The sequence below is a fragment of the Acanthaster planci genome, linkage group LG20 (genome assembly GCF_054643075.1).
Source record: "Acanthaster planci isolate LZ-2023a linkage group LG20, COTS_SCS, whole genome shotgun sequence".
In the NCBI taxonomy this organism is placed as follows: Eukaryota; Metazoa; Echinodermata; class Asteroidea; order Valvatida; family Acanthasteridae; genus Acanthaster; species Acanthaster planci.
The window spans coordinates 125,269-142,959 of record NC_141796.1 but is presented as its reverse complement, the minus strand read 5'-3'; the positions used below and the strand labels follow the sequence as shown (position 1 = coordinate 142,959).

The following is a 17,691-nucleotide window of genomic DNA, read 5'->3' as shown; positions in this document are numbered from 1 at the left end:
GAATGTTTAAATTTTTACTGTTGATCCAACTCTTCTTACACAGGACGTAATGAGAGTTATCGAAGTTCAGCCCGTGCATTTGATGAATGGGATTGTACTCATGGATATGCTCTCAGTGATCAAGGCTCAGACACTGAGTATGAGAATCAAGCACTCAAAGATGACAAGGACTCAGGTATGAGTAGTCTTCAACTTGAGTTGAACTTTTCAATTCTGCATTTATGTGTGAGTAACTTTTCAACGCACTGTACATACATGTACATGTGTACTCTGGGTATCATGATTGTGGAAATCACTTTTCCACAACATTTCTGTGTTACAACAAAAAAATTGTTTTGGGGCAAAGGGGCAGTTTTATGGGAAAGGTCTTAAAGAAGTCTTAAAGTTTGCATTGCGTTCGACTGCTGCTTTATCAAATTTACTTGTGATCTCCCATTTCCATTCTTGTTGTACTTAGTTATTGTAATATGTAGCATCATTTTGACGGGCAATACCATGTTTAGAACAAGAGATTTACAAAAAAAATTAACAAATCTATATCTCACTTAAAACAGCATAACAAAATTACAAGTTGGCCCATCCTAATGAAATCTGACACAAAGTTTTGGGACATGCAGTGCATGAACTTCAATGTCTTTGCAAGTCTTCTTATGTACTTCTCATCAGTTAGGTGTGTTCCCCAGAAAATGTGAATGAGACTCTGAATCTCATGCTTCAGCTCCCATGTGACTCTGAATCTCATGCTTCAGCGCCCATGTGACTCTGAATCTCATGCTTCAGTGCCCATATGACTCTGAATCTCATGCTTCAGCTCCCATGTGACTCTGAATCTCATGCTTCAGCTCCCATGTGACTCTGAATCTCATGCTTCAGCTCCCATGTGACTCTGAATCTCATGCTTCAGCACCCATGTGACTCTGAATCTCATGCTTCAGCAGCCATATGACTCTGAATCTCATGCTTCAGCACCCATATGACTCTGAATCTCATGCTTCAGCACCCATATGACTCTGAATCTCATGCTTCAGCGCCCATGTGACTCTGAATCTCATGCTTTAGCACCCATATGACTCTGAATCTCATGCTTTAGCACCCATGTGACTCTGAATCTCATGCTTCAGCACCCATGTGACTCTGAATCTCATGCTTCAGCACCCATATGACTCTGAATCTCATGCTTCAGCAGCCATGTGACTCTGAATCTCATGCTTCAGCACCCATGTGACTCTGAATCTCATGCTTCAGCAGCCATATGACTCTGAATCTCATGCTTCAGCACCCATATGACTCTGAATCTCATGCTTCAGCGCCCATATGACTCTGAATCTCATGCTTCAGCTCCCATGTGATCTTATCATCTGAGAACTGTAATTTGCAGAACTGAGAAATAGTTGTTGGAATTTGCAACAACATGAAAGTCCCTGTGAGAGAAAAACTCGCAAATTCTTATCAAACTCTTTACATAAAAGAAAACATTGCTTACTTATATTTCAGTGTGAAACATATCCCACAAAACTGCCCTTTTCTTCTTTGTGTGCTCTGAGTACATGTATTTGCTCTGCAAACAAATGTTTGATGAATTTATCATATTTTTCTTTGGCTGGGTATTGTACTAACTACTGTACATGCACACATACACCTGTATGTACATGTACATGTACTTACCGGCATGCCCAGGTACAGGTACTTTGCTAACTTCTTTCATGACCAAGTGCTCTGTTTGTCATTTGTGAGCACCCTCTTTAACCCTAACCCTCCTCAATCCTCCAACAGGTGAAGGATTGAGGAGGGTTAGGGTTAAAAAGCTTTTGCTTTGCAATGTAGTGGTGAAAGCCCAGTTAATTATCACATTGCATTTTACATCTACTAACATTTGCGAAAATACAAAGAACCTTCTGTAAGTCTGTATAATTGTCCGTGGGGTTCTTCTTATTCCCTGTTTGGTATTTTTTTTATTTGAAGTGAGGCGAAGCATACAGTCTCTAGCATTGAACTGAGGCAAACACATCATTTTTGTATACTGTTTGTCCTGTATGGTTATGGATCGTATTCAGTGAAGGGACTTGTCCTCTGTCGGTGATTCACTCTTGAAACTTTCACTAGTTTCAGGCACCATCTCCCCTTATGCCTCGTTACAAACTCTGTGGAACTCGATCATTGCACACTGTAAGTTGTTCATCATGTTATTGTGTGATGGCTGCTGTCATATCATTATTTCTACATGTGCATGTAATATGTGGAGAGGCTCTGCCTTACCAAGCTCTAATGTGCAGAATCATGATCATAATTACTATCATGTACATGTAGCATTGACAGGATGCAAGATTTCATCAAGGCTTTTTTAAAGTGTGATATTGCATTTGTTTTGTTAAAATTTAATTTCTTACCTATTTAATTCACTTGCAATCACTGTTCATTTGTCATGCAAATATGCCAGTACTGCATTTCAAGCACCCCGACCTTTTCCAGTTGAAAAGAACCATGTTGGTGGGGAGTGTGTATTTCTTTGCTAACCACAAGACCATTAAGCATGCCTTTCATAGTCATATATGAACCAGCAAAGTGCAGTTCTCACCAAAAGAGCCTCTGCTGCTAGAGAAGTTGCGCCCTCTCTTGGTCTCGCTCAGGGCAGATATTGGTAGTTTACTGATTTAGGCACAGTCAAAGTGGATGTGATGCCATGTTGATACAAATACATGCATCAGATACAGGTGTTTACTACATGTATTAACTGAAACCCATTTTTCTGCCTCCATGCATACATGTACTGGTACATTTCACTGACACGTACATACCGGGTAGGTTTGCTCTTAAACTGTGCTACGGTACATGTATGTGTACATGTACTTCACATCACTCCAGAAATGTCAAATCAAAACTCAGGCTCTTTGTTCCTCCGTAGATCAAGTCTGCTTTTCTTGGAATTTGTCGCACTTCCACAGTACATGCAATTAAATGAACTCTAGACATGTTAGAAAATTATAACCACTGATGCACCTGTCAAATCACCTGTTGGCAAGCATATAACAATGTTGGAGTAATTACTGTATAAACATAGCAGGGAGTTGTTGAAACAGTAGCTGTGTCTGTTAATTAAAAATGGCTTAGCTGCCCTCTGGTTATTGATTTACCTTGTTATTGCCATGGAAGGATGGTACATGGACATGTACATATTTGAAGATGCCACACTTTGCATTGTAGTGGTCACTTGTACTTAGCATGAGTGTTCTTGCTGTAGACCATTTGCTCTTCAATAGTGAAGGGCATTTGCTGTGTGGATTTCATGTGCGGCGTTACTGCCTGTTTCTGCTGTAGTAGTAATGCTTTTGCTGACACTAGGACATTTAGATTTTACAGGAAAATGTTGATTTTTAGCGTGATACAATGTACCTTTTAATTGAAATTGAGCATTTTTTTTTTGGATGGTTAATCTATGATTTTTGACGGATATAGTATTCTTTGTTAGCCATATCCATGTAATTTCCATCTGCATTTCAAATGCCAGAATGACAGTTCTCTGTTGCCAGTTTATTTTTACATTTGTCCTCCTTAGCTAATCTGCAGGAAGAGAAGAGAACAACTCAACTTACTTTCAAATACCACGCTGGAAAGATGGTAAGTTCTTTGAAACAAGAAGTTTTGTACAGTTGTATGAGTACCCATACATGTATGTCAACTTGATTGTGACAAAGTCTTGGATAAGTCCCTCAATCCCAATCCACTATCAGTGGCAGGTGTTTTGTCATGATTAAAGAAATTGCTTTGTATTTTTGACAAACAGGTGCCAAGACTCAGGGAACCCAGACATTTATATGCACAGTCCAAAGATGGAGGATCTCAGCAGGCCCCCAGGTGGTGAGTAGCCCCTTCACTCCATCATCTCACCCTGTGATCCCACCTCCGTGACCTCTGAATTAGATCAAAGATATCAGAATTTTCTTCTAAGGCCAATTACCCTTACAAGAGGCCCAATGAATGTGTGATGCATGTGGGCTGAATATTGTAAGGTACATGTGTGTAGCTTTCTTTATGGCTTCCTTAGAATAGAAAGGTTGAGATTTGTTGTGCTTGTATTTGTGTGTGTATCTCAGGCCAGCAGATATGGAGGTGTTACCTGACAGAGTTTATCACATTCCCTATGTGCCAAAGGAACGTGAAAAATTTTATCAACCATGTAAGTAAACATTCAAGGTTTCACATTTGACGTACATTTGTTAAAGAAAAGTTTTGGAAATTTTTGTACCATCAACCTTCATCCAAGACTCGCATATTTAGTTACCTTTAATCAGCTCTTTTCCTTCGCTGTTTTCAATGGATTAGAAATATGGTTACAAACAAAGCTGATACATGTACATGATCGTTTTCTTGCTCTTTCTGATGAGATTTCCTATTATTGATTGATTCATCAACTTACACTGAACAATCAATTGACTCCAAGCCGATTTCATGTACATGTAGTTAAGAATGACTGATACTGATTTGTTTCAGCTGGTTATGAGAAGATGCCACAACCCTCAGCTGAAGGAGAAGGAAGAGTGGTGTATTTCTGCCCACCGACCAAGGAAGCTTATGTGAGTTTGTCTTATTGGTGTAATCTAATTTATAACATGCAGAATGCTCTGTACTCTTCAGTTGCTCGTAGGCGGTGAACATGTCTAAAAGAAAGGTCATGTTATGCTCTGATGCCCTTGTGAATGCACAGAAATCTTTCATAGTTTCATCCATAATTGTTAACCCATAACCTTTCAGTTTTTGAGGTCAAGGGTCGGAGGAAGCCGGAGTGGTTGTCCAATGAGGGCAGTCAAGATCAAAACTCCAGAGGACATCACACTTATCTTTGAGTCTCGGTTTGAGAGTGGAAATCTGATGAAAGTAACACAAGTGTAAGTCAATAATTTTCTGAAAGAGTGAGAAAGTCTTTTGACATATTTGATATCTGTGAAGTACCCCTTCTTCCCTTACAAATGACTACTACTACTAGATAGGCTTTTCCAATTCAACCAGTTTAATCCATTCTTACCCTTTCCAACCTAGGTCTGCCTAACCTAACTGTAACAATTCATTCATTGTGCTGAGTTCTTCAAATTACCAGAAACATTTTTCTTTTTGTAGGTCTGAGTATGACTATGAGCTACAACTTCGTTATGACTTGTACACCAACAAACACACACAGTGGTTTTACTTCAGAATACAAAACATGAGACAAGGCGTTAAGTATAGATTCACTATCACCAACTTCATGAAGGTAAGCTGAAATAGGTCAGATGATACCTTCCAAAAGTTTTGTAATGCAGAAGGTGTAATGCTGATAAGGCACCATTTCAAAATTCTTATTGGGTGGGTGCGACTGATACATTTATCATTGGTTGGCTATCAGGTTAAGTGTTCTCCAGTGGCCAATTCTAACTGATTATGCCTTTTTATTGCATTCCTCCCAAGGCTGTGTGGCTTCAGTGCAGCAACACCCCCTCCGTTATTCACTCAACACAAGTCACTGTTATAGGTCGGATGGCCCTGTCCTATAGTCAACCAATAGGAATTTTGAAATGATGCCTAAGAACATTGGTATATTTGGTTTATAGCCTGGCAGCTTGTACAACGATGGAATGAGACCGTTGTTATACTCGGAGATTGATGCTCAGAAGAGGAATGTTGGTTGGAGAAGAGCTGGTGAAGACATCAAATACTACAAGAACTATCTCAAGTAAGTACTGTTTAAACCTCAATGAGAAATATAGGTTGCTTGTTGAGTGTGACCGATGAGGGAAAAACATTAAAGAGCATTAAAGCAAACTAACGCAATCTCTCTGTTCCTTGGGAAGTGTTTATATGACCATCTTTTCATTATTTTTCTTACAGGAGATCTGATGGGAAGTGTGAGAGGAATTTCTACTCGTTAACGTGGACCTGTGTCTTCCCTCATGATAACGATGTTTGTTATTTTGCTCATTGCTATCCATACACTTACTCAGATTTACAGGTGAGTTGTCCTGTCAATTGAATGATTTAAACTCAGTATATGGCTGGGTTATTTGATCACTGTGTGGCTGGATTATTTGATCACTGTGTGGCTGGATTATTTGATCACTACGTGGCTGGATTATTTGATCACTGTGTGGCTGGATTATTTGATCACTACGTGGCTGGATTATTTGATCACTGTGTGGCTGGATTATTTGATCACTGTGGCTGGATTATTTGATCACACCACCAGACAAGGCCTTATCTTAAAGCTCGTTTTGTGTCAGGTTATTAATGCACGAATAGAGAGACTCATCTTTGGTTCATATTGAACCACTACATGAATTTCATTCAGATGTTGAGGTACTCTTTGAGGTAATTGTTGATGGCTGCATTTAATCTCTTAACAGGACTACCTACTCAATCTGTCCAATGATCCTGTATGCAGTAAGTTCTGTAAGCTAAGGATTCTGTGTCGATCACTGGCTGGAAATATCGTCCACATATTAACAATCACATCACCTGCCAAAAACCCAGAAGATGCCAAGGTAAGTTGTACCTTCTTTCTGGATGCATGCCTGAAAGTTGTTCATTGTAATCCAGTTCCACCAGTCCAAATCCTTGGATAATGGTTTATACTCCTGTCAGGTCATGCCTGTGATTCGTGTCTTTAATTTCTTCTTGTGCCTCAGATGAAGAAAGCAGTTGTCTTGACAGCCAGAGTTCATCCTGGTGAGACTAACTCTAGCTGGATGATGAAAGGATTCCTTGACTTCTTGGTAGGATCCTCAGCAGATGCCAAGGTAGGTCATAGTCGATGCCCTCTCAGATTGCTACCTGCTACTCTATCCTTTCATACAAGAATTCAGTTTGGTTTTTTCCCTCCCATCAGCTTCTCAGAGACACATTTGTCTTCAAGATTGTACCAATGTTGAACCCTGATGGTGTCATCGTTGGTAATTACCGTTGTTCTCTTGCTGGTCGTGATCTGAACCGTAACTACAAGAGTGTTCTCAAGGATTCCTTTCCTTCAGTATCACACACCAAACTCATGATCAAAAAGTAAGTTTATTCCTTTTGTTTGGATTGCCTATGAGCATACTGTTTGATTATCATAAATAATTGCTTATATCATGAGTGGCTTATTCTGAGGCCAGTTGTAATGGCTTATTCGGAGGCCAGTTGGAATGGCTTATTCTGAGGCCAATTTGAATGGTTTATTATGAGGCCAGTTGGAATGGCTTATTCTGAGGCCAATTTGAATGGCTTATTATGAGGCCAGTTGGAATGGCTTATTCTGAGGCCAGTTGTAATGGCTTATTCTGAGGCCAGTTGGAATGGCTCATTCTGAGGCCAGTTTGAAGCTGTGACAATTCGAAGTCATGTTCTGACAAGGATCTGTATTGCGTTATCCACTGAACTAATTTCTTGGCCTTTGACCCTCAGGTTGATGGAAGAGCGAGAAGTTAGTATCTACTGTGATCTCCATGGTCACAGCAGGAAACAAAATGTTTTCATTTATGGATGTGAGAACAAAGACAACCCCAAGAGGAGATTAAGAGAACGCATCTTTCCTGTCATAATGGGACGCAATGCAGCAGACAAGGTAACCATTCTCACAAAATTTCTGTCCGTTGCTGACACACTTAAATATTTTTGACTAAGTCAACTGTCATAGAACTAAATGTGGTATTCTGAGTGGGTTTATAAAAGTGGCTTCTCTCCTCTGCAGTTTTCTTATGACATCTGCAAGTTCAAAGTTCAGAAGAGCAAGGAAGGGACAGGTCGTGTGGTTGTATGGCAAATGGGAATAATGAACAGCTACACAATGGAGGTAAGTGCTGCAATTTAGAACAAAGCTTGTTTATTTTCTTAACTGAATAACAGACAGTGTATTCTAAGGAAATACGGGCAATTCACAATAGTGTGCCTCCAAGAGTTTGCACTGCGTTGGACAATCAAAATGCGCGAAATCTGTCTACCCTTTCAAAACGGGCATTGGGTCTACAAATTTGTGCATTGTGATTGGCCAACGTGTTTCAAACTCTTGGAGGCGCACTATTGTCAATCTCCTTTATTGGGTGACCACATTATTCAGCTACAGTGTTGAAAGTACACCAAGGTTTCTGGAATATTTCGTGGGTTTTAGTTGCATGTTTTCAAATTTGCCAGAAGCTCTCATGCATGCATTTTCATACAAACATTGTTTTTGCTTGCAGAAGTTTGGTGTTGTGTCAGTTTCTGAAACAAACATATACTCAGTCTTTCATTCTACAGTAGTTGAAGGACATTTATGTGTTTCTTGTCTGGCTTTGGTATTTGTTGGAAGTAAGCATCACTGCTTGTCAAAGAAGTTACCTAGAAACCTTGAGTGCTGTTGCTAAGGTAACGTTGTTCTGACTTTTCCTTCTCCCTAGGCCACATTTTGTGGTTCTACTTTAGATGACAAGTTACAGGGTCATTTTACTACAGCGGACTATGAGGCTATGGGGTATCACTTCTGCGATACCATCCTGGATTATTTTGATCCCAGTGAATCCAAAGTAAGCCATCACTCTGCCAATTCCATGGATTTTCCTATTAAGCTGTTCTTTAACTTTAATTGGGTCATTGGGTCCATTAGGTTGGGGCACGATTTGTTACAGTGTCCTTGTTACATCCGCAAGTTTTACCATCTGTCGTGACCTGTAGAGTAGGTCATTTACTCTGTAAAAATAACACACCCCTCTGTATTCAGCCTTGCAAGATGTATGCCAGTGTCAATTTGAAATCCACATGCAGGGAAATAGCTGTTCATTTTTATGGAATCCATGTAACAATTGACACCGTTACGAATTGTGCCCCAACCTCATGGAATGACCAAATTTACTTTTTTTTACCAAAGTTATATGCATTTTTGTCCCCAATTTGCGTATACCAATAATTATTACAGCAATTAGCCTATTTAAACTGTTTCCTGTCTGCCCTGATATAAGAATCAAGGATTAAAGATATGTCTTAAGTTTCAAATATTTCTGTGGATACAATTTGATATATACTAACAATTGTTCGTTCTTCCTTTTTACTACACGCTTTCGTCTTTATTATGGTAACTTCATTTAGATATATATGTGTTTGATGTTTAAGTGCATTGATTGAATTGTGTAAATTTGTTGCATGATACAAATAAATTCAGATAATTTGATGTCATGTGACTGGTTCATATGATTTGTGTTAGTGAAGTAATCATGTACATATAGCATGTCATGATGTAATATTTTGTTTGTAGTTGCATTTTTACTTCACTAGTTACTTACATACAATCTTATGTTACTTCCTTGCTCTTAAAAAATGCTTATAATCAACACAAATGATTTCTTTCAGTGTGATCAAATCTTGTCCGATCTTGAGGAGAAACTGAGACAACAGATTCTACGTCATCTGGAAAGGACTGGCTCCCCTCTACCTGCCGATGGAATCATTGACCTCAGTGAAGACTACTCATCAGCATTGGAATCAAGGTATGGCAAGTCATCTCTTGGACTGACCCAACTGGTGACACAAAGGGTGATAAACGTGAGAAGGATAATGCCCGACAGGTCATCTCTTGGACTGATCCAACTGGTGACACAAAGGGTGATAAACGTGAGAAGGATAAAATCTCTGACAGGTCAACTCTTGGACTGATCCAACTGTGGGCAGACAAGAAGTGGTCATCATGAGAAGAATTATGTCTGGCAGGTTAAACTGATCTGACTGTAGATACAGTGTCTGGCTACTTGACAGTGAAATATCAGGACTAGATCGGCATGGTCAAAGATTTCCTCTTATTTATAGCAGACTTCTAATAATTGAATTGGTTTGTTTTTATGTGTTTATGCAGCACGACTGGCTCTGACAGCTCAGTGGATGATGGATTGCCTGTCCATTTGCTTGCTCTTGCACCAAAGGTACTTAAGTCCAACTTCTTAAAGTTTAACGATTGTGTAGTTTTAAACTTTTTATACCTGGGTGTATTGTACCCAGAGAGTAGTTTAATTTGTGAGTTTCTTTGCTAGAACACACTGCTGTGTTTTCTTTTTCTGTTAAGATGAAAACAAGTCCTTGAAATTAGACTCACAGACTCTCAAGGAGTGTCAAACACAGTCATTTGGGATTAAAAATGGGAAATGTCCAGATATGTGAAAGGAAAGTAATACTATGAAAACAGAATGCTGTTAAGGAAAATCCGTTGTTTTTTTCTCCAATAGCTAAACAAAAAGAAGAAGTTGAAGACGCGAAAAGAGCGAGACAAAAAGAGGAGTAGCTTAGAGAAAACCAAAGAGAAGGAAGAGGAGAAGAAGCCATCCACACCAAAGAAGGTGAGGAAATATAGAGACAGGGTACTCTGCTGGTCTAACAGTTCTATGGGTATTGGGCTGATGTTGAACAAGGTCATCCAGTACTTGCACATGTATGTTTAAGATTACCGACTTGCCTCTGAATCCAGGAGTGAACAGACCCCTAACGCTTGGCATATCTTCCTTAAGCAGAAACAACCCCATCATTGGTTAAAAAAAGCCATATATGTCCAGAGTGCTCATTTTGTTGGTGGCGATGTGATCATAACACGTGCCTTTCCTAGTTGCGAAGTTGTTTGCGAAGAAAATTGTGCCCTCTGTTGGTCCAGTTCGAGCCTCATAGTTATTTCATGTTTGAAAGAACACCAATGTTGTCTTTGTCGTGAATGTACATGTAAGTAGTTTTGCCTTAGAAAGGAATCAACAAAGTCTGTTATTTTGTGGTATTTAGGATAATCAGAAGATGAAGTATCGTCATATGGATCGCTCCACATTACACTCTGCTGGTAAGACAAGATCTGTCGTCAACAAGACAGGAGATGGGATGCCGGTATTTGCTCAGGAAAGATGTGAAGAGAAGAACATTAAGAAGGTATGAATGGGAGTTTGTTGTCTAGTCTAGACTGTATGGACGGGAATTTTTTATCTGGTCTCAAAACAAACTGTGCTTATAAAAATGAGTAATTGTATAAATTTGGGTCAAAAGTGTGACATTTTTGTGTCCCAGCTACACCTGACCTGTGTAATTTGACATGGAAATATCACTGAAATTGATTGCAAACTATTTCTATTTGGTTGGCAGGTAACTTGCATTACATGTAATTAATCACTCTCAGAAATTAAAGAATGTGTTCTCCTGAAACAAATTTTGTGAATGTGTTCTTCATGAAAAAACTTGGACCCCTGATTTATAGAATAGCCCAAGTGTAAGCTTATATCATGAGGCTGTTAGGATTGAAAGACGCCCAGGTCAGATGGATCATGTCTGATTGTGATAGTTAAACTGTTGCTGATCTCAATGCATTTCACTGTGGGTTCATGTGTTGGAGTCACCCACAATCTTTTGTTTCCATTGCAATGCTTGGAGATAGGTGATCAGCCTTCAACTTGTGTGTGAGACCAGGAGTTTATGGTGTGAGAAAATGGGTCCCACTTTTAGATTGTGTTTTATATACTTTCTACCTTATTTCTCATTTTATTTTTTTTGTGTTTATTTTCAAGTTTACAATGTTGATATTTTTCTCATTGGTAGTTTCAGTTAATTATTAGCTCAGATAATTGATTGAAGAAGTAAAATTTACAACGATGAAAGAGATAATGACACCTGTCATTTTCATTTGACTGTAGACTGAATACTTGGAAGCTTTGACCAATGCCTACCTCATGAGTGGTGTGTTGAAACCAAGTCAAGGTACGTTGAATCCAATAACATTGATGATATTTTACTGTGTCTGTACAACCCTGTGCAGCATGACTGCAACTTTGGATTGAGTTATACCTTGAGCACTCATGACATTTGGTTTTCTGTCTTCCCTTGTAATCTTTTCAAATCACTTTAACAATGACATTGTGTTTCTTCTTCAATGTGTTGAATAATTCACATATTCAGTCTGTTTCACCTTGATATTATTTCAGTATATTTGGGAATGCAAGCCATCATATCTGTTTCTAAACTGTTGAATTTCAGTGTGCTTGAGAGCGTTGAACTTCGTGCAAATGTACTGAATTTATACTTCGTGCCTTCTGTTGTGACCTCATTTCATTTGCCTACAAATCAAAGTCTGGATGGCTTGTCACTTCAACTGATTCTAAAGGACAGATATTCACTGCACAGAATTCAGTAGCATGAGACACCTGTTAAATTCAATGTTTGATTGGTTCCACTTGATAAATGGTACAAGCCTCTTGATGGTTGACGCAGTTCTCAATTTGTGATAATTTTGTACGCAGAAGGGCACAACTGCTCTGAGTAATAAATGACAGTGGAGCAGTAGGGAGTAGCTTTATTGAAGGACTTGCAGTATTCATCTGAGAATCTGATTTCTCAATTATTGAACACATTCAAGTGCATCATTTAGGAACTCAAACTGGCTGTCGTGCTGTAATCCTGAAGCAGTAATTGGAATTGTGGTCTTGACCTCTCACTTTCAGTATTGTATGCACTTGTTTCTTTGTGTTTTTCCTCTCACTACGTTTTGATTTCATCTTTTTATTTCTGTTGCCGTGACTACACATTCACCATCTTCATCTCCATCTTCATGGTGACCAAATAGATGTTCCATCATTCCGCTATTCTGCAGGCAGTGCTTCATTGAGTGCCTCAGGTGTTCCCATGGCTCACATGGACGGGCTCTGCCCGCATCATGAGAAAGCTTTAGCACAGCAGTATGTAGCCAATCAGCTGGCTGGATTACAATTCACTGGTAAGGGGATAAGGTGACGTTGATGAGGGTTTGAATGTACACTGATCAGGTTGTAGCCAATCAGCTGGCTGGATTTTTGTTGATTGTGAGGATTGTGTAGGATGAAAACTTGTACATGTCTTGACGTACCATTATATTCAGAGTTCCTGGTTCATTTCATTACACTTTGTGTCATTTGACTAGCATGCATGATATATTACGATCATTCGGTTTTATTTTGTAAGGTGAAGTCCTAAGTGTAAGATGCTGTCTCTGCATGAAATAACCTTGCAATGTGTACTTGGTGAAGATAAAGATCTTGCTTCCTAGTTCATCATAGGAGACTGTACTCGCTCCAACAGATTAAAGGTGGCTGATTATTGCTACCGAACATTATGAAGCAATTAATAATAATAAAAATAATAATTTCTATAGTGTCGCTTAACCCCTTCAGGCCGGGACGCATTAAGACACGACGTAAAAATTGAGATCCTCGGCCCGCTTTTCAGCTATTATTCTCGGCCCACGCTCGAGCGAACTCGGTGAAAGAAGGCAGACCCTGGCTCTTGTGTATGTGGTATTTGGTCTTTGTGTGTAGCCCAGAAATGAAAAGACCGAATTTGCATGATAATTACCAGCTTCACAATGGTCCCCACTTTGAAAAGAGGCAACGGGAATGTGGAAGTGTGAGTAGAGTTGCATGCCACCAAACAATGAGCCTTTTCACTGTGTAATTCAAAGCGTGCAGAGTACGCTAGGCCACAAACTGAGAATTTGCAGTTTGGCAGGTGGCCTTCGTGGCCAAGCGAGGCTGGAATTCTTGGAGTCGGCTTTCGGAAAGAAATTCCCGTCGAGAAGGAGTTAAAACTAAATTGTTAAACTACAATAAAAATGAGCAAAACATTACAGCTACACATAATATACCGTACACAATAAATCTCTAACAAAACATCTCTAATACTATATTAAAAAGATAGATCTTAAGATTCGCTTTAAATCAGAGAAAAGTGTAATTTGTTTTAAGGACACAGGCAAGTCATTCCAAAGTTGACTTTCCGGCACTGACTTTCTTTGGACGTTTCCATTCAAGAATTGGAGCTGAATTAACTCTAGTTTGTCGTTTAAATTGTTAAAGTGGGAGACTGAGATAAGCAGGTCCAGTGCCCCAAACGGCTCGGAAAGCAAATATTAAAAGTTTAGATTTAATCCGCTGCTGAACAGGGAGCCAGTGTAGACGGTCAAGAATTGATGAAATATGTTTGTTCTTCTTTGTTCCTGTTAATAACAATCTAGTTGCCTGAGTTCGAAGCTTCTGGAGACGATTTAACTCATACAAAGGAAGACCATAATATAACGCGTCGCCAAAATCCAACCGTGAGGCTATAAAGGCATGGAAGGATAACAAGAAGTTTGCTGGGCAAATATTTTTTAACAGCAGTGATCATTTGCAAATAGAAAAAACCTGTGGAGACCACCTGTGAAATGTGTCTATGAAAAGTTGAATTACAATCGAATACAACCCCAAGGTTGCGGGCAACTTCACTAGGATAGATATTGGTGTTACCGATCTTAAAGCAGACATCATTTAGAGAATAATGTTTCTGATGTGGAGATCGCAATACAAGAAATTCACTTTTCAAATCATTGAGTTTAAGCTTATTTTCTATCATCCAGTGACGAATATCATTGAGACTTGTTTCCAGTTTGGCAGTAACAGACAATGATGAAGCATCAGAAAAATTCAAAGCATGCCAACAGTGTATCATCAGCATAAAAATGCCCAGAAATGCCATGATCATCGATAATCTTTTTCCAGTGGATAAGTATAACATGAAGTAATTGTACTCAATTGTACTGTTTAATTTTTCTGCTTGATACTAGCTTCCGCTGATAACTGGAACCGTTGTCCAGCTGAGCCTGAAACCACCGTAGAAGTTGTCCCTCAGGCAAACCTGTCACCATTCCAACATAGGAATTTTAATAATCACATGGTGACAATGAATGCACTACAACAGCAACAGAGACCCCTCAATGAGTACATAAGACAAGCTGCACAACACATCAAAACAAGGTAAACATGGCCATCAGGTCAGAGGTCGTAGGCATTGTTGTAATTTTGCTTACAATCCAACAACAGCCTGTATACCTTAATGGGTATATTTAAGGTAGCACAGCACATTAAAATGTGACAGGCAATGAAGTCTGCATAAAGGTCAGGTTTTAGGTCACGTCACATCATGTCAAGAATGGGATTTCTCTTCAAATCACAGTGATATCAAGTTGGATAGTAGTAAACTTGATAGGATAAACTGACTGAGAATTTGGTGGTGTTATTGTTTTATTGCTCAGACCCCAGACAGGCAAGAGGTCAAGAATAGGCTCAGCTAGTCCAATCAAGACACATCCCTCTCCGTTTGATGAACAGTCTGAAGGCTCAATGGGGCATCAGAGTACTCCAGATATTATGAAGAGAGGTTGGTAGTGTATAAACTGGAGTCATATTTGGCTGGGTAACAGATCATATCATCTGAGAAATAGAAATATCAGGCAAATCAATAATTTTTATCTTGTCAATCCTTGTCATTTTTCTGATGGGTATGGTTATGACATGCCTGCTCATTATGTTAAGTTACTTTGATGAGTTTGTGGTCAGATGTCACGGTGTGGAGTCCTTATTCTCTGTGTTTATCCAATTTTGTTTGAACTACAGGAGCATCAATCAGAGACAGTAGAAGTCCCTCAGCTACAACTTTTGCCGTTTATGATGGGTAAATATTTTCTCACATGGCTATTATTATTAACATTTAGTGAATTTTGGATCTCATTTGAATAGAGTTGGCTGATCCCTTTGTACATGTGTGTTCAGGTTTAGTGTTAGTTGTTAAAATCTAGCAAATCTAATTATGAAAATGAAATCAAAACATCTAACAGTGCTGGCAATTGTTGTCTCTGCCTGAAATCCTTAACAGGAAGTATTGCTTCATTTTCATTGCTTGGCATATTTTAGGCGTTCGTGTGGAAGTCTCCTTGGTCAAGAGAGACCTTCCTCAAAGCAGAGTGTACAAGGTAAGACCAGTGTGGCTACTGTCATTTGTTACAGTAGGACTTGTTGAATAACAAATAAATTGCTTCAGTCTAGAGAATACACTGTAAGATGAACAGGTGTATATGAAGAACACACCAAGCAGACCTAAGAGCCCTAGCTGGCTGTATCTCCAGGCTCTGGTTTTGGTGAAGTATTGCATAATTTCCTTAGCAGGGATGTAACATGCAGGTTTTGCAATCCTAGTATGTTTGACAACTTCCAAATTGAATGAGTGTAATTGATTCCGTTGATATATTGATCTTAACTTAGCTTGACCTTGGATGATAGGTTCAGTGAATCTGCTTGATCAAAGGTTTGATTGAGTGCTGATTGATTGAATGATGAAATTAATCATTATCATCAATCAAATCATATTGAGGAGTTGGTTTGAAATATTTGAAATTATTCTCAAGAAAAATATTAAGTGTGTTCACCGTATTTATATGAACTTTCCCTTCATGCAACGGTAGCGGGATCCCATTATAGCTCATTTGTAACTAAGAAAATACTAAACCATGATAAAGATAAACCAGGTTAGTAGACTGTTTAACCAGGTTAGTAGGTTAGTAGTTTGCTTAACCAAGTTTACACAGCACTGATTAACACCAATCCAGGTTACTTGGTGTCACCGCATATTATGCACTGGTTTCAAGGTTAAGGATAAATTTGGGTTTGTAGTGTTTTTTCCCTTGTCATTTTTTTGTTTCCTTTTTTGTAGTTATTGTTGAAGCTTTTAGCTGTTTGCAGTGTTGGTGTGAACTGCGGCATGTCATTCATTGATTTTTAAGAAAAGATCAGTTTTTTAGTAATTGCAGTTTTCGTTATGTTCCTTTGGCCGTGCTAACTTTAAGAAGTCACACTTGTTCTAGATACTGAATTATTTGACATTCGAATAGCTGTCCAGAAATCTGAGAAGTAAAATGTTGTAGGTACGAACATTTCCCAAGAAAGCTTCCTCATTGCAAACCAACCTGAGCATGATTGCTAAAGAAACATATCTAATGCTGTCATTGCTGTTAACCTTGAGTTTTGCAGACAAAGTTTGATTGCAGAGATTGCTGAGGAGAAAATCCTTTCCTTCCCTCAGATTTCATTTGCAAAGGAATGATGTTCATGTGCTTTGAGCTTGATTAGATAACTGTAGAAAGCTGCATAGCAAGGTTTGGCTGGTAGGGGCTGCGTGACACACATCTTGCATGCCAAGGTTTGCATATGGTTTTGACAATTGGTCCTCATCTGTCAAAAGAAATCCAATGAGTTTGAAGTGAGCAGTAAAAACCTATGTTGCTAACTCATTTGATAACATCTGTAATGAATTTATGTAAGTTAATAAGTTGAATTTGTTTTCTTGTACTTGCTTATTGAAAAAAATACACTGACTCAATACAAGTGGTCACTCCAGTGTGAACACTGTTAGTTTTGAATTTTGTTTTCCCTGAGACATTGTGTCCATTTCTAATCAAGAGTAAAATTTACTGCTTTGTTACTGTGTAATTTGTTGAATATTTAGGTGGCCTGCTTTATTGGCTGGCAATCTGCACCTTCCTAACTTGCTCGTAGAGAGCAATTAAAAGGAGGTTCATTGCAAGCCACTGATATCTTTCCATAGATTCTTCATTCCTCATATAGCAACGGTTACATCATTGTTTCTTGAGTGGTTATTTCTCACCATTCCCATTCATCATATGACAGGCTCGTCAGACAGTGTGGTAGATTCTACTCAACAACCTGTAGCTTCTCCCACTGCCTCTGGTCTCATATCTGAGACTGGTAGAGGCTCTAGGTAATTGTAGTTAGTTTCTGTGTAGATCTTGTCACCATGTTAACTTTGAAATTGCAATCTTGACAGAGGGCGCTTGACAGAGGTACATGTGATGTGGAACATGTGCTTTATATTAAGATTACTATGAATGTAATGACTATT

General features: G+C 38.9%; 1 protein-coding gene across 5 annotated transcripts in view; it reads left to right on the top strand.

Annotated features, from left to right (window-relative positions):
• Positions 1 to 17,691, top strand: part of LOC110975422 (uncharacterized) — a 29,219-nt gene that overhangs the window by 4,968 nt on the left and 6,560 nt on the right. Inside the window, exons 3-29 of one of the 5 annotated variants that reach the window (XM_087130854.1) lie at positions 44 to 175; positions 2,104 to 2,166; positions 3,554 to 3,615; positions 3,782 to 3,855; positions 4,092 to 4,174; positions 4,489 to 4,571; positions 4,750 to 4,883; positions 5,113 to 5,245; positions 5,583 to 5,704; positions 5,860 to 5,980; positions 6,372 to 6,509; positions 6,654 to 6,764; positions 6,854 to 7,023; positions 7,408 to 7,567; positions 7,694 to 7,795; positions 8,379 to 8,504; positions 9,352 to 9,461; positions 9,824 to 9,890; positions 10,191 to 10,301; positions 10,732 to 10,872; positions 11,628 to 11,691; positions 12,554 to 12,703; positions 14,564 to 14,753; positions 15,032 to 15,156; positions 15,393 to 15,450; positions 15,690 to 15,748; positions 17,460 to 17,550. In XM_087130854.1, coding sequence (XP_086986980.1) covers positions 44 to 175; positions 2,104 to 2,166; positions 3,554 to 3,615; positions 3,782 to 3,855; positions 4,092 to 4,174; positions 4,489 to 4,571; positions 4,750 to 4,883; positions 5,113 to 5,245; positions 5,583 to 5,704; positions 5,860 to 5,980; positions 6,372 to 6,509; positions 6,654 to 6,764; positions 6,854 to 7,023; positions 7,408 to 7,567; positions 7,694 to 7,795; positions 8,379 to 8,504; positions 9,352 to 9,461; positions 9,824 to 9,890; positions 10,191 to 10,301; positions 10,732 to 10,872; positions 11,628 to 11,691; positions 12,554 to 12,703; positions 14,564 to 14,753; positions 15,032 to 15,156; positions 15,393 to 15,450; positions 15,690 to 15,748; positions 17,460 to 17,550 — 2,980 coding nt within the window. Of the gene's footprint in view, positions 1 to 43; positions 176 to 2,103; positions 2,167 to 3,553; positions 3,616 to 3,781; positions 3,856 to 4,091; positions 4,175 to 4,488; positions 4,572 to 4,749; positions 4,884 to 5,112; positions 5,246 to 5,582; positions 5,705 to 5,859; positions 5,981 to 6,371; positions 6,510 to 6,653; positions 6,765 to 6,853; positions 7,024 to 7,407; positions 7,568 to 7,693; positions 7,796 to 8,378; positions 8,505 to 9,324; positions 9,462 to 9,823; positions 9,891 to 10,190; positions 10,302 to 10,731; positions 10,873 to 11,627; positions 11,692 to 12,553; positions 12,704 to 14,563; positions 14,754 to 15,031; positions 15,157 to 15,392; positions 15,451 to 15,689; positions 15,749 to 17,459; positions 17,551 to 17,691 lie in introns of all 5 variants that reach the window. The other 4 variants (XM_022227909.2, XM_022227908.2, XM_087130855.1 and 1 more) reach the window with 4 other exon arrangements.